The 21,761-nt window shown below is 31.6% G+C and overlaps 1 protein-coding gene across 2 annotated transcripts in view; it reads right to left on the minus strand.

Moving 5' to 3' along the window:
• Positions 1 to 1,797: 1,797 nt before the first annotated feature.
• Positions 1,798 to 21,761, minus strand: part of LOC148614571 (uncharacterized) — a 35,711-nt gene continuing 15,747 nt past the window's right edge. For both annotated transcript variants that reach the window (XM_088588740.1, XM_088588739.1), the window contains exons 2-20: positions 20,449 to 20,565; positions 19,752 to 19,947; positions 17,314 to 17,435; positions 13,276 to 13,407; positions 12,162 to 12,296; positions 11,329 to 11,426; positions 10,291 to 10,445; positions 9,677 to 9,774; positions 8,561 to 8,698; positions 7,909 to 8,161; positions 7,144 to 7,234; positions 6,799 to 6,863; positions 6,379 to 6,505; positions 5,019 to 5,119; positions 4,336 to 4,428; positions 3,476 to 3,577; positions 3,156 to 3,290; positions 2,729 to 2,819; positions 1,798 to 2,361 (exon numbers count right to left, since the gene is read on the minus strand). In XM_088588740.1, the coding sequence (XP_088444866.1) occupies positions 2,125 to 2,361; positions 2,729 to 2,819; positions 3,156 to 3,290; positions 3,476 to 3,577; positions 4,336 to 4,428; positions 5,019 to 5,119; positions 6,379 to 6,505; positions 6,799 to 6,863; positions 7,144 to 7,234; positions 7,909 to 8,161; positions 8,561 to 8,698; positions 9,677 to 9,774; positions 10,291 to 10,445; positions 11,329 to 11,426; positions 12,162 to 12,296; positions 13,276 to 13,407; positions 17,314 to 17,435; positions 19,752 to 19,947; positions 20,449 to 20,565 (2,486 nt within the window). In that variant the 3' untranslated portion in view covers positions 1,798 to 2,124. The remainder of the gene's footprint in view (positions 2,362 to 2,728; positions 2,820 to 3,155; positions 3,291 to 3,475; positions 3,578 to 4,335; positions 4,429 to 5,018; positions 5,120 to 6,378; positions 6,506 to 6,798; positions 6,864 to 7,143; positions 7,235 to 7,908; positions 8,162 to 8,560; positions 8,699 to 9,676; positions 9,775 to 10,290; positions 10,446 to 11,328; positions 11,427 to 12,161; positions 12,297 to 13,275; positions 13,408 to 17,313; positions 17,436 to 19,751; positions 19,948 to 20,448; positions 20,566 to 21,761) is intronic.

Below are 21,761 nucleotides of genomic sequence, written 5' to 3' on the forward strand. Positions count from 1 at the left end.
AGTAATATTACTTTGCATTGGGATGACTTAAACTGTTATTATATGTTATGTCTATATAATAACAAAAGGGGTTGCTTTTACAAATTATGCAATTCATTTTTAATTTTCAATTGCTGGAGCAGCAGAATACAAAGCTTAACACCTTTTCAAATCTCTTTACTTTTTTACTCACAATAGTGAATGATGGAATTAAGATTTAATGTGATAAAGCTTTATCAACAAGTGCCGTGATTAAAGACTTATATGAGTATCTCTCTACCAGTAGCCAAATCTTCCGTTATAATGTATAAATAACCTTTGATTATTCCACATAACAAGTTTAAGTCTGATTTGCGCGATCTACTTCACAAATGTATCTAAACAAAGTAAGAGAATAGTATAAATGCTTTTCTTTTATTTTTACTAGATAAGGAAATGCTTTGTTGTGTGAAAAACCACAACGATTCTAACAAGAAGTACTCTGAGTCTGATGTTAAAGTGTATAACATTCTGGTCGACAAGATATTTGTTTAGTTTAAGGAGACAATTGTTCCAATACACCGCGAGATAAGTTATGGGAACAAACCTTTGCACAACCTTCTGATCTGTTTCTATATTCACATGAAGCTAGATTCTACAATGACTAATACAGAAAAAGAGAGACTCCTAGCCGAGTCCTTCTAATAATTCACTTTTCGTATATAAAGATGATGTATTATCTCTGATAATTTCAAAGATTACTAACATATGATCTACCGTAATGGAAGTATATATATGTTTTGGCCATGTACTTGGGTTTTCATATCTTTGAATTATCATTCTGTTCAGATGCTACAGTATTTTTGTCAATTAAAAAAAACAAACAAATAAATTGCCATACCGTACCATCGAAGATTAATGCTTCAGTGTATAGTAGACGGTTAAGTAGTTAAATTTGCAGTTTCTTTTCACTATCTCAATAATATACTTTTAAATTTTATTTCAAAAAAGCCATTACAACCATTTAAAACATAAAACTTTGGTCAGTTGATCATATTCAGGAGTTTATCAATGATTTAACATATTATATCAAAGTATTACATGAACTCGAGGATCGCTACGGTGTATCCATCTGCGCCATGAAAAATGAATTGTTCAACGTGTCATAGCTTTCCTTTCCATTTTCGTCTACCCCGGATATGCCTTTTTATGAACAACTCGGCGGGTGTTTCTCCAGAAACAGAGGACGCTTACCCTACCGGTGCACCTGGTCCATGCTCCCAGTTTTTTAGTGGAGTCCGAATTGCTCATTTGCTTTTGTTACCATGTATGTATGATGTTAATTACTTTACTTTATTTGTTGTGTATGTCTGTTTTCCATGTCTGGTTTTTGTCCCTGGATTACATGTTTTTGATTACCGCTATAATCCTGGTTCCCTTGATTACTCATTCGACTGCACAAGCTCACAGTAGTAAAAAAATACTACAAAGGTGTAATTGTATTGTACTTTATTCTAACTATTGGGATTGGTGTGAATACGAGAAGCTTGTTTAGCAATAATAAACAAAAAAAAAAACAAACAAACAAACAAACAAACAAACAAACAAACAAAAAACAAAAACACAAAACAAAAAAGAAAAAGGAGACGAAAGGTTTAAATGATAATGATTTTGATACTATTTGAATTGTATAGATTTGTCCTATTGTTCATCATGTTGATTATTTTATAATAAAACATGCAACCACCTATACATATATCGAAGGAGGAATACATTTTATTTTTGTTTTGAATGAGTTAGAAACAAATGGCAAACTGTTTAGATAAATTAAATTGCATATTTGTATATTTTTAATTTCATTCTTTCACAAAAATAAATCAACAACAGTATAACAACAATATAAGATAGTAGATACTTTAGAAAGAGATATTGAATAATATTGCTTGGTTCCTCTGCATTTTAAAATAATATTTCATCTTTGACAGAAAATAAGTGACAAGTCTACAGCTTTCCATATTATCACACTTTAGAACTAGTATTTTGTTTACAAATTACTTTTAATAAGACTATTCTTTTGTAGACAATATCTTTTCATAAATTCACAAAGTTTTTTTTACATTTTGTTTTATTAATGATGCGCATTAGATATGCATACGTCTTTTTGAGCTATGTATCCTCTTTTTGCTTGGCTGCTTTCGAATCATTTGTGCATACATCTGTTTGTTTATTGGGGTTACATGTTTGACTGTTATCATTGTAAATATGATCGATCTGTATATTGCTGTCGTCAATTGAGCATACGTCTTTCTTATGAAAATTGTTGTGAATATCTGTGTCATCAGTGGTGCATTGAGAATCTATTTCGCAATAGATAAGATTTTCTTCAGATAATATCATCTGTCTCTACAAGTATAAGTAGACCATACTTGATTGTGAAACTACTCTTAAGGAGTTTGTCAAAATAAATTCATCTGAAAAAATTTCATTTTTTTTTAATTACGCAAACATATTTATTACCATGTTTGCCACAAAAGTCAAAAGAGCTTTTGTTTAAGTAAAAGGGTCCTCAAGTCATCATTTAAAACACAATCATATTAAGAGGTATTGAACATCAATTTATTTTACAATTGAAGTGATTATGTAATAGTAGGATCGTTAAGAATTGATGAGACAGACTAATTATTTTGCTTCTGGTTTCGTTTATAACGCTATGGCGATAGGCAATTTATGAAATAAATTGTCAGGGAAATTAAACCATTCAAGAATTTACCTTCTGGCAGTCTATCAGTGTATCTGAGACACGTTTGAAATTTGGTCTGTTATCTGGATTTTCTTCCCAGCAGAGCAACATCAATGCATATCTGAAATACACCAAATATACTGAAAAATCCAAGAAGATGAAGAAGATAAATGAAGAAGATAAATGAAGAAGGGAAAAGAAGAAGAAGAAAACAAAACAAATCAAAACATGTACTAAAAATACGAAGAAGAAGCTTAAAATTCCACAAGTATATTTAACTCTATTTTTATCCAAGTGCAAACCAGTGTACTTTGGATTAGAGGTGACTACAATTTTTCTCCATTCGACTTTTTTAATTTTTCCCTTCTATGCACAAATTACATTGTCTTATACATGATAATCATGTTTTCTATATACTTCATTTGCAACTAAATGATAGTTCTATTAACTAACTCACAATTTATCAGGACATAAATCTGGTTTGTTGAGCCTTCCTCCCTTTGCTACGAATGTCATGACTTCATTGTTAGATTTTCCTGGATATGGAATATGTCCGAGGGTGAACACCTCCCACAACACTATACCAAACCCCCTGCAATATTTATACATTTTATCAAAAAGTTATTTATTATGTGAAAATATTTTAAGCATAATTCAATGTTCAAAATTAATTCCAAGAGCACCTTGCACTTTTAATATACCCCGTCTGGTGTTTCAAAAACAATGATGTCCTTATTTCTATTTTATATTCATAAATATTAGAGAAGGAGTTCATACCACACGTCTGTTTTTGTGGTGAAAACGCCGTCATGGAAAGCTTCCGGTGGCATCCATTTCACAGGAACCATCGCCATTCCATTTTTTCGATAGTAATTTGTGCTGAAAAAATTTATAAACTTTCTGAACTAAACGAAGGATAAGATTGGTCATTCTTTATTTATGACCCATGCAATGGTTTAGACATGTCTTTTTATTTAAAAAAAAAAATAACCACTAGAGATAACACACTTACGCTTACTAAAGAGTAATCAAGGAAGCCAAAGTTATAGCGGTTATCAAAAGAATGTAATCCAGGGAGAGGGACTAGACATGGAAAACAGACATACACAAAAAAGAACATAAAGTAACTTAAATCATACATACAAAGTAACAAAAGCAAATCTAAAGATAATTTTTGTTTGAAAATTTAAAAAAAAATAAAGGAAATAACTTCCTGATCTGTTCATAATTTCGGTGAATATTTTTTTTTTGTGCCTTGAAAATTAATTCTGTCTAAACAACTTTTGATATAGTAAAACCCCTGTTCTGTTTTACTTCACGATGCCTTAAACGTCAATATTACATTAAAAATAATAGAATAAAGTTTATTGCGTGTCATTAATCCTATCATGCAATCTACAACGTTTGTACATGGATAATCTCTAAAGAAAATCAAATTATAACTGTGAACAAAGGTCATAACAACGTTTTCCTGTACTACTTTGATACATATGTGCACAATATTATCATTACCATTTGATCCATACAATTTATCACCCCGTTAAAGCTGGAGTATGAATATATTTAATCATCTGAATGTTTTCATTCTGGTAACAATTTCCAATTTGTGTTTATGTCATTAACATATTCATACGAACCTGAACACGTTTTTGGTCATTCCAAAATCAGCAATTTTTGCAACTCTATTTGGTCCTTTCTCTGTCAAGAGACAATTACGTGCTGCGATATCTCTGTAAAAATGATAAATGGGTATGCGTCCATGTGTGTATGAATATCACATATTGACACAATCTTCAATCAGACGTTGCGAAATAAAGAAGAATTCTATTATCATGTATTTAAGTCCTCTTTTCTCTTTACATGAACACATCAAATTCACCATCGTACAACATATATTAAAAAAATATATTTGCAAAGATCACCAACAGGTACTCAACAAGTGTAAACGCATACCTTTTAGTAAGCTCTTTAGGCCCCAACCCCAAAAGTAATAAATCCAACTAAAAACAGAACAACGATAATTCTTCGAAATCAAACTCGAAGTAACATAACGACACAATGGCACATTAGTTACTGACATCTCAAATATTCAGTGGGGTTTAAATAGCTTTATACGACCTTAAATGTCCTCTTTAATGAAAGATAAAAAATGAACGGAAACATCAAACCAACACACTATATAATTCACTCTATAGTACATCCATTTCTCCTCTTGAAAAAAACTCAACACACACAATATAGACAAAACAATATATACAAGTACAGAATACTAACGTATACAAGATCGTTGTAGATCCGTACATTTCAATTGTTTTCTTACCTGTGTATAAATTTATTTTGTTCAAGGTATTCACAACCATTAGCCACATCTAAGCAGAGCTTAAGTAAATCATTGACTCTTACTATTGAGGGAACCTCTCCCTTAAAGAAAAGAAAACGTTCGATATATGTGCAAGATGAACATGAACATTCAAATTATCCGTATTTAAAAATATTAATCTGATGAATTCCAGCAAGCTTTTTTTAAACTCTCACCGGATTCGGGATCTATGCCCTTTTAGATTAATAGTAAAATACTATTGGTCGTGGGATACCAATTTTTGTGGTTTCTTGGTTGAGCCACATTAAGTTTGTTTCCCAATGAAAAGGAGATAACCAATAATGTGTTTACTGGAAAGAAATGAAATCAAGAATCTTCAAACTTGTGTATCTTTTCTCATGTTCCTAATCCACGAAAATTGGTATCCACGAATAATAATACTTTCACAGTAACTGTTGTTGTTGTGGCGAAAACGTTGTCTTATTTTGTCTCCTTTCAAATAAGGTAATCATCTTTATTAAGTAGCACTCCAGATAAGAATCATGCAAAATGTGATTCATGATTGTAAAGCCTACATATTTTTATTTTTGATATTTTGTTTAAAATGTTATAGTAAACAGAAATCAACATGTGGATTTTCATATAACCCGTACTCTTAGCAGATGAAAATTATATATAATGTACTATGAAATTCAAAATTAAGGGAGTTAACTCTGTAAATGATACTAAAATACAATAGAAACTATTAGATTCTCAATGTGGATTATCTTATATGAGCAGTCACATTGTATTGAATGATAATACATTTCGTCATATAGCTTAATAACAAAAATAAAAACGTGTAGCCTTTTGCAGGTGTATCACATATTACAGAATTTGCATGATTCTTACAAAGACTGCTATTTAATACATGGTACTTACAAAATACATTTTTTCTCCATTAAATCCTCCTTATTAGACGGTTATGATTTACTTACGTTGCTCTCATACAATATATAAACTGTATTTGAATTTCAATTCGTATTGCAATTATACTTTCTTTATAGTTTTCTCGTAAATGATGTCATATATATACATTCACAAAGGAGTATTTGCTTGATTTAATAATTTAATTCGTATTGTGAAGAAAGAATTTTGATTATGTATTCAACTGTGAAATGGAGTCATCATAATAGATAATGTATTATCAATGCCAATTGATTTGCATTTGATTCGAATTGATTGCGCATAGTCGATACGACTTAACGAGACATCACGAAAGAGAAGAATAACATTTTTATTAATAGGAAGAAAAATAAAACATGAATTCACTGTATCAAAATTGTTGTGTCATATGTTTTCTTTTGCTAGTTAAGCTTACATTTATTCTACACTCTCTTACGAAGCTTTTCAGATCACCCCCTTCCATAAGTTCTAAGAGCAGGTAGAGGGAGCTGTCATCCAGTGATATTCCCAAAAACCGTACTATGTTTGGATGACGAAGTTTGCTGGAAAAAAAATTAGAGAATATGTACGTGTTGTTTTCGATATTCTCGATATTCATATTTCATTTGCAATTGTTTCTTATATTTTTGTCCAATTGTAATTCAAATAATTGTTGAATAAATGCATTGTTTTGAAAAGTTTGTTTATAGTTTTATCATAGTTTGAGACTTCTTTGTCTTCATTTCTGATAAGGATGATCGACAATTAAAATAAACAAAATTTGTATTTTTGACAATAGAATATCGCGGTAAAGGCATCAAAGGAGTGAGAGATATCGGCTTAAAGCCAACCTTACCTCAATAACACCGCTTCAACAAAGAACTCAGACTTTGACTGCTCCGAGCAAAGAGTAGGCAGCATCTGCATCACATGAAATCGTTGTTCAGTTGATTAATCACATGGTAATACAAGTTCAATCTTATTCTAGATCCGAATGTGTTAGACATCTTATCATTTAGTGTGAGATTATCAGTTAAAGTAAGCAATTAGCGTTCTTAATATGTTACCGTGAAGTCTATCTTTTATTGTAATATGGTGCACAATAGCAGTATTCTCTAAACTGTAGGCACATTTGTTTAAAATCATACATAAACATCTCGATTGAAAATATAATTCGTGTGTTGTTAATACCAATACAAACCTTAACAGCCACTGGAAGTGAACTTTGTAGTCTTGCAACATCAGCAAGAAGACCATAATATACCTCACCAAAGGCTCCTTTACCAAGCATTCTAAAAATTGTGTTTAGTTATTTTAGCAAAAATGCAAATTGCTAAAGTATAAGATATTCAGTTTAATTCATACATTGATAAATAAGTTTGTTATGCTATATAGTTTAAATTAAAGTAGAGTGGTACTCATTATTATAATTATTTTTTAATTTTCTTTTTTGCATTTTATATACATAACTAGTCGCACGTGGCAAAGTGTCTACTGGTAAATTTCACATATTTCTCCTTCCATGAAGTAGCAACATTGCAAGCCTGCCTTGCTTGCCGTTGTCGTAGCTGATAGCGCAATTACTGTATATTAATCACATGTTATTTAAAAAAAATATCATAATTTTGACCTACAATAAACAATATAATGAAATTGATGCTTAAAGTCAGTTAAGATATTTATTACAAATCTTAGCTATCCTTTTAGAACTACGTTAATTTTTAGGAAACTCGTTTTCAATTTCCGCTTGAGTAATATAGTGAACATAAACTAATGATATGTTAATCATAAAAAACATTATTAAGTTATCAAGAAACATGTCTGGGTGGCTTCTTTGGAATATGATATAATAAATACCCTCCTTTTTATTTGGAAACAAACTATATGCATAGTGTACAAAATGATGTAATAATCTTAAACTATATTAATCAAAACATAACAATTAACATTGAATTAAACTAATTACCTTTTTATTGTAATTTTATTCCGTGGAATGATATGCATTACGTCGTTGATTTGTGTCCAGTCATATAAAGGAGAAACACTGGACATTCCAGTGGCACCCTTACTGTTCAGGAAAGGTCGACCCGTATCACTATCATAGCATTTATCTGTGGAATCTGGCTTTTTAATTCCAAATAACAATGTACTTGCTGTCGAGTTTGTCGATATCTTTCTGTATGTGCGTTGATTCGATTTCGTTTCTTTCTGTTTGCAAACTGAAATAGATTAATAAAAAACATTTCTATTACTATTTGTTTTTGTCGTAAATTTTTCTGTAGTATCAAAAACAACTTGACCAAAATATATTGCTAACAAAGAGGTCTAATTCATGTAAACGTATGGTAAATCTTAAGTTTAATATTTGTTTTTTGTTATCTTCTTTCTTAAGAATGATTGGTAGATCAACTTCATCACCATCAGGCCACGTCTTCCATGCCCTAAATTCAAACCTCGGAATTCTGAACTAATTGTATATTGAAATATGTCATAATTCCAAAACTAATGTAAACATCAAATGTATAAACGAAACATTGAAATATAAAAGAATGTACATGTACATATCTTTTTATTCAACTAATACCATTCAATCCATATATGTGCTTAATGTGTTTTACCTATGTAGGCTAGAAGGATTAGAATAGACCCACTGATTAGCCCCAGGATAGATCCTACGACTATTGGTATGATTTCACTTCGTTCAGTGTCAGAGTCATCTACAGGGTACATTTCCTGCCGAGTCACGTCATCGGTGTCTAATGGTTAAAATAAATAACAATTTATTTCGTCATTGAAAAAAAAACTTTGATTTAACATTGTACACAGACAAAATTATTTCACATGATTTTCACATGCATTTCACATGACTTTCACCCGAATTGAGCAAAGAAACTTTGTGACAGAGTCACGTGACATTCGGGTGCGTCGGGCATTCACGTAAAATTCACGTGAATTGTTCACATGCAATTCGTGTTAAATGAATTTCACGTAAAAATTATTGTTAATTTCATGTGAAGCTCGATTAACACAAATTTCACGTGAAAAATATTTCTCTGTTTAAAGAGTAATCCAAAGAATCAAGGTTATAGCAGTAATCAAAAGAATGTAATCCAGGGACAAAGACCAGACGTGGAAAACAGACATACACACTAAAAGAACATAAAGTAATTAAAATCTTACATACAAAGTAACAAAAGCAAATGAGCAACTCCGACTCCACTAAAAACTTGGAGCATGGACCAGGTGCAATGATTCAGAAATCTTTCTTGACGTTGTCATGTAATTAAAAATATTCGCGACGTGAAACTCTATTGAACTGCATAAAACCTGAACCACTATTTTCAAGTACTCAAAAGTTTACATTTTTTATATATTCAATTTTTCATTAACAAAATTTTTTTTTCGGTGCAAAATAGATTTTAAATGTTAATTTTAAAAGAAAGTCGTTAAGTTTGTGCAATACTGCACTATATCTCCCCCAACACTACATGTTCGTTTCATTATAAATTATATATAAGCAAACACAATCAATTAGAAAAAAAATAATAATTTAATTTGATTTTGTGTATTTCTTATGTTGTTAGTTTTATTTATAATATTGGGACAAAAGCAGCAAAAATTCATTCATTATGTCCTATTAGATTTTATTAGATATACATATGTGGTTCCGTTTGATATAAGTTTCAAATCAAATCAATTAATTACAACATAAGTTGTGAAACATACCATCTTACCTAACGTAAAGCAGTTCTGGGTAAATGAGATATTATCTAAAGCTATGTAAGGTGATCGACCATGGTCACTAAACTCTCCATGTATGTGAAGCTGAAACCTTGATAAATTGATTATATATGTGTTAGTATCTGTCTTAAAATGACAAAAATAATGTGAACTATAGTTAAAATTGTACAATTATTATTAGTAGTACCCTTTATTTCCAACTTCTTGATTATTAACACATAAATGTGACTTAAAAACAGAAATTAATCAAATGACTGGTGTATATATACATACGTAGTAAACAAACACTCTAACTTGGTGAAATCGATGCAAAACAAAACAAACAATTAAATAAACGTTTCAAATTTCAGAACGCCACTACCAAATGATGGTAATGTTACAATGCATATTTCGAAAAAAAACCGATATTCTTTCTCGGGATTAGGATAATATATATAATTTTTACCTTAACTAAAGATACTTAGAAACCATATGATCATGAAGCAAAATCAAATTTGCTATTTTGTTTTACTATGAGTGAAATTGTTGTATTTAAAGTTACCCTAATCTTTCCATAGCAAATAACATATGCATACCATATGAATATGCCAATATACTATACAAGTACCTAGAACTTGAAGTTGGAAGAGGTAATGATGAAGATTTCCATTTCATATCCCGATAGTTGCCATGTATTGTTGATAATTGCTCACAGTCACCTTCGCCATTGCATTGTTGAATGAATATAGACGCTTTCCCGCTAATCAGATAATAGAGACGAATCTATAATCATTAAAGAGAAAATAAATGACAAAAATGTACAGACTTGACAAGCCATCTTTTTTCCTGCAAAGATAAATGACTTTATTGCTAAGCTGATAACAATTGAATTTCATTATCTGAAATCAGTGGCTCTTCCCGTCAGATATCATTTCAATGGTGTAGAATGATTTAATGGTACGTTTTCGGACTGTCTTTATGGCGAGAATGTTAAAAAAGTGCATATGACTATATCTCAACTCCGTATGACGTAAGCGCTGAACGTTATGTATAACGAGAATTAATCTTTTGTGCAAAAAACTTTTGTTAAGTGCAGTATTGCATTTTAGAACTTGCAAAATGGTTGTAGACGGAGCAGATGACAATAAACTTACCAATGTTGTAAGACGTTATAGGTGTTAAAAGAAAGGAGCAGTGGTGTAAAGACATTTTACTTCATAGCTATGTGTTTGTTCAATTAAACATTTATAGCGCATAAAAGTTGGCACTGCAGTGAAATTTTTCTACGATTTTAAATAAACATGAAAGGGGTAAACTTACCAATGTTGTAAGAAGTTATAGGTGTTAAAAGAAAGGAGCAGTGGTGTACAGACATTTTACTTCATAGCTATGTGTTTGTTCAATTAAACATTCATAGCGCATAAAAGTTTGCACACTGCAGTGAAATATTTCTACGATTTTAAATAAACATGAAAGGGATAACATAAGTTGTATGAAGAGAAACCAGTTAAGAACAAAACAAATTTGTTTTAATCTCTAACTCGTGTCATACTATAATAAGAAATAGACAGAAAATTAATGTATTTTAAATGTATACATTGTTCCATATAACAATGTAAAAAAACATTATTCACTAAGGAAATCATACTTTGCGCTAATTACGTACATAACAATTAGTAGTATTCATTGATGTCCTTAGAGGAAGTATAAGTGTGGCATGGTTCTCTCTCTCGCATTTATATCCAAACAAAAACCAAGCCTTATCTGCAATGTGAAGGATAATATGCAATATATTTGTTCAATTCGACAGAATGCATTCCTTTATTAGCTCTTTTGTTCTAGAATATATATACTTTTTTTATTTTCTTCCTGAATTGTAGTCAAAGTCTTTTCTGTTGGACAAAAATTCTTTAGAACATATATATAGATTCTTTAAATGATGCTTTTGTTGCATTAATTATTTTATCTTGCTCTTTATTCTCGATACCAATTTTATACCGTTTAAAATTAATCGATGAGTTCAAGTTAATTTGTCGAATGTGTTTTCTCTTCATACAAATTAACAAAGGATATCGTAAGCGTTTGGTTATGGCTGTTTCTATATTCGAATTGGAAGATGAAAAACATCATGGAAATAAGATAACTGTGTATACCAAAATTGCATAATATTTACAAATATGACGCATTTCGAATCTTTGGATATACTAAACATCCCGTCTATTTAAAGGAATAACTGTTACATATTTTTGGTCTATGACGAATGATCCTCAATCATGCGGTGAGCATGCAGATAATTCTCAAGTGTGCACCAAGGGCATAGATGTGATTTTAGGTAGACCAAAAAATATAACAATCATTCCTTACAATTGCATTTTTGCATCAAATTTAACGAGTAGGTGGATGAAGTCACAGTCACGTTACACAATTTCGTCTATGAGATGATGGAGAATATTTTTATCCAATCAGAAATCGTTTTACTTCTGAAATTAAATTATTTACCCATTGATACGTTCGGTTGTATCGAATCGTCATCTATTTGTTTTCTTTCCCATTGACACGTTGCAGTAGGATCATTTGTGTTCCAGCCACACGATTTGGCATCGAAATCGCATCTTGAAAACACATCTGACGCTCCTTAAGAAATGATACGTGTACTAGTTTTGATAAATGAAATCAAGTTTTAAAAAGCATTACTTTCCTTATAATTATAAGAAAAGCCTCAAGCATATGTACAAGTGTATCAAATAAATCCAGCCGGAACACAATTATCAAAATGTTATGTTTTTTCTTTTTTTCTTTTTTTTTGCTGTGAAAATAGATACCATAGTGGTTGTTTTTTTTTTTTTTATGAATTTAACATTATCCCATTTTCATTTTTTTTTCTTCCGTGCCAACTGTGTTGTACAAAAGTGACTGAGAGTCTACGAATGACTTTGTTTTCAATCACTATACATGTACGTAAGCACATTAAAATCTGCTTGGTATTTGTTTAAAATTCCGACATGCACAATCCAAATTAAAAGAATATAAAAATTATATATAATACACGACTATCAATACATCACAATGATTTCCTTCTTTTAACGCCTATTAATCTTGTACCTTATAATTGACAATCGTAAAGTCATCTTTTCTGCATTTTAAATTAGTCATTTAGTCATGACTAAGATTATCAGCAATTACTTCAAAGATTGCTTTCAACAATGCGAGAGCGAGTATAAATCTGGTTAAGATGCCAGTAACGTTATCAGTTTGGTGTGAAATCAACTTGATTTTCTTATCACGTCAATAATTATTGAATGAAGACATGGATGTTAAAACGTTTTTGTAAGTTCTATCAATTTTTATAGGGTTTTTTGTTGAGTGGTAGATATTCTTTAAAAATCACCATAAGATTAACATCTAGTTTTTCAAAACAGCAATGTATTTTGTATGTTAAGGATTTTTCACATTTTTTTTTGCAAGGAGATTTGGTGTTTTGGTTCAATGTCAGTTTTAATATTTGATGTCTGCTTACTGGCATTTAAGTCCTGACATTAATTATTCTTTTAATTTTCTTTTAGGTATCAAAACCTTCAATGACGTAGATGTATATATCCTCCACGTAACTTACCACATCGGGAATATGATTCGTCCTCGCCATAAAAGCAATGGTCTTCAAGATCACACATGGTTATTTTCTCTATACAATGTCCAGTGGAACATGTGAATTGGTTAGTAATATTGCAAGCTTTAGAAGCAGAATCTGCAAATAAGGTTTATATTCCTTTACATTGATTTGTACACTATGAAATGCATATAATTTCTCAAAACCACGAAAACTATAACTCGAGATCATTTTCATTGTAAAGAATTCGCAAAAGTTTACATTGAAAGCCTTAGAAAAAGAAACTGCAAATAAAGGTGTAATTGCTTGAACATCTGAATTGTTCATCTATTCGAACGAATAAATTATTTGGTTGGCGTTTATCATTTTGTTTTTTGTCTTTTATTTTTGGCCCATTTTGTATCACGCTTAACAGAGTACATCCTCGTGATATTCTTGTAAAATGCATGGAAATGTTAAAAAAAACAAAACAATTTAAACTACCTTGGCAATCTTTGTGAAAAATTCATTACAATTTAATAGGCACTGAAACATTTTAACAAGGTAAGCATGAATTGGCCCTTTATAATAACGCTCGTCCAATGAGAAAAAGTCTAAAAGAAAAGAAGAAAAATTAATTTGTGAGCAATAGCAACGTTTAAAAGGTAAAAAGGAAGTAAAACCAAATAAAATATAAATGAAAAATAAAAACAAATTGATTAATATGAGCCGACATTTTCGGACTAACAGCATTAGTCAGGTGCAAAATGTATTGAAGATACAACTGTCAATGCCTTCCACAGAGCCAAAGTGCCGTTCAAAAATCTTGAACATTATGAGATGTGTATCAAGTTCAAGATGTTGCTAAAACGAAATCAGTGGAAAAGAGGGTTATAGTGAGTAAATTATCCGGGTTTGACTTTCATTCCAAAAGGATGGGCAGTCCCAACAAAGCTGATGATATGCTGTTCTAGGAACTTCCGTTTTCAACCTGAACATGTTTTCAAAAGGAAAAATTATGTCATGTCGTCATCGCTGTGGTTTGTTTCCTGACTCCACAATCCTTTCCTTTGGTGACGCTTTGTTTGTGTTGGGTAGTACAATACAGTTAGGTCATTTCTGAAAATTTGGTCTCATTTTGTTGAAATAAAGCTGCTTTGAGGCAGTCCGTATAGAAATTTATAGTGTTTTGTGCATATTTTTGAAATCCTTGGTGTGTAGAGGTTCAAGTCATTTATAAGTAATTTAGTGATTATTGTTATAAAATCCAGTAGCCATGGTAACATTCTGAAAAAATATTACTGAGTTTTAGTACAAATCAGGGGTGCCTTTCCAATACTAACAGCCAATTACTATGTTATATAAAATATCAGGCACTTAGACATTTCCACAGGATGAAAGCATGCATGGAGTAGGTGGAAAAAGGGTTAAAAAATGACCTTTTTCGATTCATTCTCTCACAATTTTAGTTCCAAAAGTTCGTGCGAAATAAGGTATTTTGAAAATCAGCCATCTGATGCTGAAGAGAGAACCTAACACGGTAGAGGACGGACTGATGCGTTCCGGATACCATTCTACCTTTAAATTACACCTGTTTACCATTACGTATATTACATCTGTCTATGTATAAATGCTTAACTACATTTAAACAATATATCCACCAAAATTCAACTTTTAATTTAAAGTTTTACAAAATTTGACCAGGGTAACTTGGTGTGCGAAACAGTGCGCCTTAATGTAACTGTATAGAGCACCCTTAAATTCTACAAAACGATTATCCAACCTCCGATAGGTCTCGCCCACGTAAACAAATTGCAGCGTTTGCAACCCACAGCGTAGACGACGTTTTCTAAGGTACATGTTACGCCATCTTTTAATTTAATGTTTGCTGGCCCGGCGGCCTCATTAGTTTCCCAAAAAGAGCTTGTTGAACTACTTGTTTGCTTACAGTGCCTTGTGCCTCTGTAACTGGCAGGGAGCGTCTAGTGGCACTCTTGAAATAACTCGTCACAAGGTGCGTTTTAAGACTCTTTCCCTTTCTATAGGCAGCAATTGGAAGCGAATCCTTAAATACTGACAACATGTATTCGTCTCCAAGAACTATGGATTTAAAGTTGCAAGTCAGGATGTTCTGGATTGCATTGATATGTTCAGACCAAAGGAACACGGTCACTTGTGCTTTTCATCCTCTTTTCCATAGACTCAGATCTGGTAACATGCAAAATTGGGAAACTGAAGTAATAGCTCGACCCAGAACTTTGTTCGGGTACGTAGCCTCTCATGAAAAAACAAAAAGATTTCATCGAGTTACATTGAGCCCTGAAATCTTGGTGATCACTGCAATAACGGCGAATTTTTAGAAATTGTGACTCAGGAATATAGGATTATAGGACTGATAGTTCAAGTAACAATATGCGTCCGTGTTTTTCTAAAAACTGAGGTTGAAATTTCTCCATCTTGAATTTTACAATTAAAGTCAATGAATGAAAGGCTCTCTTTGGTGATGTTGAAGGTATATCTGATGGCTGGATGGTAAGAAAATACAAAGTTAATGAAAGACATTAAATCATGTTCTTCATCTAAGGAAACTCCAAAGACATCGTCTATGTACCGTTTGTAAAAATCTGGTAAGGGGCCAATGTACTCAGAAAACATTTTTTCCTCCAGGTAGCCAGCAAGTAGACAAGTAAAGCTGGGTCCCATTTTAATTCCCATTGCCAACTAACCTGACTGACTATAGTGGTTGCCATTAAAAGGAAAGGTATTGAGGTTGGGGACATGTTCGGCAATCCTTAAGATTTAAGTATTGACATTAGGATTGGGTCTTCTGTCAAGGAAATACAGCATCATTATTAGGAATAATTGTATATAGGGCTTTCCTATCCATAGTGATAAGTTTGAAATCTGAACTCTAAGGCTCAAAGAAATCAAGAATATTGAGAGCACGAATGAAAATGTCGTGAGGAAAACTAGAAATGTATTGAGTAGGACAGCTACAGGCTGAAACAGGCGGTCTCCCCGGGTTCCCAATTTTATGTATCTTGGGAAGCATATAGAAATGTGTTCTGGGTTGAGATGCGACCAAAATGAGGGCTTCTTTTTTGTCTTTTGATTTGTAATTGAATTCCTTGATTACTTTCAGTCTTTTGTATTATAAGACCAGAGTTTTTTTTAATAAACTTTAGAATCAGAAAGTTGAAATTCCCTCTCTGAGACATAGCATTGAGCATCCCAGGCAACTACAGCTCCACCTACGTCCGCTCCTTTGGTGACAATGTCTGTACGATACTTCAGATGGCGGAGGGCGGCCGGTTACTCAGTAGTCAAGTTATATCTCTTCAGGGGTTTTGTGTTTAAGTTGTCAATTTGACTTTGACAAGTTCTAATTTACTTTTCAAGGATGGGGAACCAGTCGGGTGAAATCCGATTTGTTCTGTTGGAAATTGAGAGACTGTAGCGTCAGAGACTTCGGACCGATCTTGGCAGAAAAAAATGTGCCTTTAAAAAGAGACGACGGAAGAAATGCTGGAGGTCGGTTTGATTTTTGAATTATTCACAGATGTAGGAACAAAATTTAATCCTTTTGACGGAGGACTTTTTTCAGAGTCGATGAGGCCTGCCGAATCTGGAATACAACAGACAATCTCGTCAATTTCACCTTGGTTGGGTTCGTGGTTGCAACAATTGAAAAGTTACTGAGGGTGATCTGGGATTATCTGCTGTATCTTGACCTGTTTGCCGGAAGACAAGATGTCAAACAATTCACTGTTGTGCTTACGAATTTTTCCGACACTATTCTTTGCAACTATCGGATGACAATGGGAAAAGAGCATGTTTTTAATGAGGTCCTTTTTTCAGACAATGGCATTTAAGTTTATGTTGGACAGCTTGAACGGCCAGACGCATCAATGGTAATGAGTATTGACGAGAAAGGAATTGGAAATTGGAATAAAACTCTTCGTTGTCGCAAATTTAGAATAAAAAAAGAAGTGGCTGCATGGAAACTTTGTTTGTTTTCGTACGCTGTGTATCCCTACACAGAAAACAACCATAAATTTTACTTACCATTACCACAGTTACTCAACCCAAATGACCTGAATGCAACATGGTACATCGAGTAAACATTGACGGTGAGAAAGAAGGGTTCATCTAATTTGCCGATATCAATCTCTACGTTGTGCCATTTTCTAAAGATGAAAAAAAAACATTGAAAAATATTATTTGTACACTTCATTAATGCAACGTGCATTTGCACGGTAACGATATTCGACACGGTATGAATTCAAATCGACTACATCTCAAATACAGTGTGATGAAGAGAAGTTATAAATCAAAAACTTGAAAACAAATTTTATGTTAACTTTTAAATTTTAACTAAAATTGCGTTTAAACTTGCGCTAAATGTGCTTTTGAACTAATATTAATTCATTTTCGAATAGTGACTGGTTGTTTCGAATGCCAGTCAAGATATGTATTTTAATTGCAGAAATAATCCATCCTCCATCATTGAAAAGCAATAAAATGCCATTTATATTTGAGAAAAATACTACAAAATTCAAAAGGTTTATGATGTTCAAACGAAACGCATTTCTGTATTTTCAAAATATAAATATATTTATTCATTACTCGTATCAAAAATATTTTCAAAAAACACATGCGGTTGTTATTAGAACCTGTTCAGAAGTGGCGTTTTATCACTCACTTCATGTCTGCATCACTTCATAAATTACAGTTATTTCAATATAACAAGTCGGGTTCGTGGTTATTCTACACATCTTTCTTTAGGCCATACTTAGATTATGACAATGAGAATTGTATATTGTGTTTAATATGTATGGTTATTCGTTATGGATATCTGTATTTCATTCTGCACTTGATGGCATCAAATGCAATAGTGAATCATGTTATGAAATATATGATACAATTAGCTAATAACCGGGATATTTATCGCTTAATCTCAGGAAATAATACAGACATTTCTATATGATTAGAACAGTGATTTTACTAATGAACGAACAAAAAAAACATGATGCTCTAATTTCATTTTGTTAATTTATAATATCAAGGATACTCTTCTGAATATTTTTGTGTTTGCCTTATTTTTTATGACATTGAGTACATATAAGTACGTAGGAAACAATTGCAATAATCACCTACATGGATCAATTCGCTAATGATGTTGTGTTATCTATAGAGAATAGTCTGTAAATATTTTCCATTTGTTTTCAAGGTAAAATCATTGTTTTAATATGAATGCTCGTGACTGATAAAAATTACTCGAATTTATATTGATCTGGTGTCAACAAATACAAAGCAGGATTGCAGAATTGCTATTCCATATAAGTATATAATTCCTCATAAAAATCCGTTCATTATAGTAATATATAAAGGATTCAGCAAGTACACTGCATATGGTTGAAATCAATTGTGATTATTTTTCTGAAGACTCTAATTGTTCTCTTGATGTATAAGAGATACTGATTTAACCAACTTGAACAATTATGGATACTTCATCCCAAACAGACAGCATCTTCTATCAATAATTGATCTTTACTGATGGAATAATAATATCCAGATTCATTATATCTGAAGTATACTATTAACAATATATGGAAGCCTATACGTGTCAGGTGGAGATTTATTATACTGAGCTTACTGGTTATATTGACTTAACTAACTAGTTGTATCGACTTAGCTTACTGGTTATATTGAGATTCACCTAAACAACTCGTGATATTCAATTAGCTAACTGGTTATATCTACTAGCTAACAGGTTATATCCACTCAGCTAACTGGTTATATTACTACCTAACAGGTCATATCCACTCAGCTAATTGGTTATATGAACTTACATAACTCGTTATATCCAGTTACTAACTGGTTATATCGACTTAGTGAAGTGGATATATCCAATTAGATTACTGTATATAACCAATTAGTAGTTGGATATAACAAGTTACCTACATGTAACTCGATATAACCAGTTATTTAAGTCAAAATGTCCACTCAGCTTAGTATATATATCCAGTTAGCTAAATGAATAGAACCTTTCACTAATTGGCTTCCGAAAGAATAAGAATGTTTAGTTCATGTTTTTCTTCTTATAACATACCTTGAAGTACAATGCTTTTCATTCGTGTTGTTGTTGTGTTAGCATGGTTACAGTTTTTTATAAAGGATCTATGGCTAAATAATTTAAGCGTATGCATTTTTGCGGATCTTGACATTCGAACATGCTCATGGGTTTAAATGTTGTTTTTTTTTCAGAAATAATATACATTTCGTGGTGTAAAAAAGCAATTTCGCGAAATTTTTTTCCGCGAAAATATGACCATCATGAAAGAAGGAAAGTAAATACAACACATAAATACGTTAGAAGTGAGTTGCCTTTGAAACACATATATTAAAAAAGTATAATTCAGGTGTCCTATTAAAGCAAAAACAACAAAAAATAAAACATGACCAAAATAAATCAAAGTTAAATAACGGATAGGTACACCTACCTGTCAAATATTTTAAACTGCTGTATATCAATCACTTTGTTGATAGATGATGTATGCAATATGACCGTAATGTTGATTTCCGGGTGAATCCACACAGAATATGAAAATCTACACCCGTATCCACTACCATAAATTATCGTTGAATTCAGCATTTGATGTTGATGTGGCATAGATAAGGGGATATAACTAAAACTGTCTGCAAAATCATAATAGAAGTCCTTTTTTTTTATAATGTTTTATTTTCCAATTCAATGTGAATAATTTCTATGTGTTGACTCAAGACTGACGAACATATACAGATATTCCAAGATTAAATCAAGAGCTATTTAGACCACGTGACTATTTTGTGTGTTCACTTTAGTAACCGCTTAACATGTATATGTTTTTTGTTTTGTTTTGTTTTGGTTTTTTTTTTTTTTGGTATCAAAAAGTATCAATGCAATTTTATCTTTTTGTTTTACAGATATCCAATATAAGTCTACTCTTAGCTTAAACCTAGATCTAAAATTTTTACTACAAAATCACATACTGTTCACAAAATATAATTCAGGTTTGAACGATACTACAATATCAAGACCCAGGAAGAATTAAGTTTAACCAAGGCATTTTAATGAAGATAGTGGGATAAAAAGAAATTTAGAATTTGGATGCGTATGAAAATTTATATTGTCTAATCAATAAATGACAGGATTCATACCTTCATTATTAGGCAAAGTATTGCAATATTCCACACAATTCGATACATTTGTTTCCAACAATGACACTGAAGCATCATTAAGAAGTGTGCAATGATTTCCCTGATCACAAATAGGCTCTGAAAATATAATAAAAAGTTCAATATGAACTATTCAACATGTTGAATGAAGAAAGCATAAAGAATAAAAAAAAAGGAACATGCATCAAACACACTTCATGGTTAATGTTAGAGAACATTGGATTCGAAAATGTGTTGTTCCTTTCTCACCCAACCGAAAGAAAACTATTATTTTTAGCAAATAGTCAGAAAGCTGCTTGGTTGTTTTATCATGAAATACCCATTAAATTGATAAGCTTCTTTTTGCAGCTTGTTTTGCAATACTGCTTGCTGTAATTCTGGAGCTTGATTTATCTACATAAAACTTTAGAAACATAAAAGTTAATGATAGCCTCGAGGTTCATGAAATATCTTATTATAATGTTATTATGAACTTTGGAAAAGTTTGATTTTCTGTCCATTCCTTTTACTTTTATTTGGTTTGAGTTAACGAAATGACAACATTCACGTTTTAGTTTCATTTTGAAATTCAGGTTTCTGGTGTTTGAGCTATTTTGTTTGTTTGTTTGTTTTTGCTTTGTTTTGTTTTGTTTTGTTTTGTTTTTTTTATAAAAGGTAAATCAAAACTTATTTCAATAGTCATATACGAAGTTTTAATTTGTTGATAATGTTTTCCATTACCCGTACGTCTTTCAATATATGACCTTCATTAGATGTATTTGTTATTTAAAAAAAAACGTATTTTTTACTTAGTCATTAAGACCACGAGAATCGTGATGAAGAATTAAATAGCATGGCCACTAATGGATGACGAAACCAGATTGGAAATAAATCATTATTGCAGAGATATCTGTAAAAAGGTTTTTGACAAATTAATTCCTCTTATGTTCACCTTATTTTGGTTACCTACAAGTTAAGTTTAAGTACATCTAAACGCTCAATTGATTATATTCCCACGTATTATCAATTTTACTATTAATAGAACCTTTTTTAATAGTATCAAAATAACTGCAATAATTAGTAAAACAAGGTAAAAAACGGTACGTTGAGGGTATATATACATATCACTTGGCAAACATATACTGTAAAATGAAACTAAAAACCAAATAAAAAAAGACATTGATTAAATTCAAACGTACTTCAAAATTAAGGGTGACAAAAATCAAACCATTGATATAGGAGTTGCGAGATTTTTAATGTTATTGATTATCGGGGAGATTAACATATTTAAACAACTTCTTGCGCTAAGCATGCGT

The sequence above is a fragment of the Perna viridis genome, chromosome 6 (genome assembly GCF_037379345.1).
Source record: "Perna viridis isolate PV_CMFRI_1.1 ecotype Kerala chromosome 6, ASM3737934v1, whole genome shotgun sequence".
Classification (NCBI taxonomy): Eukaryota; Metazoa; Mollusca; class Bivalvia; order Mytilida; family Mytilidae; genus Perna; species Perna viridis.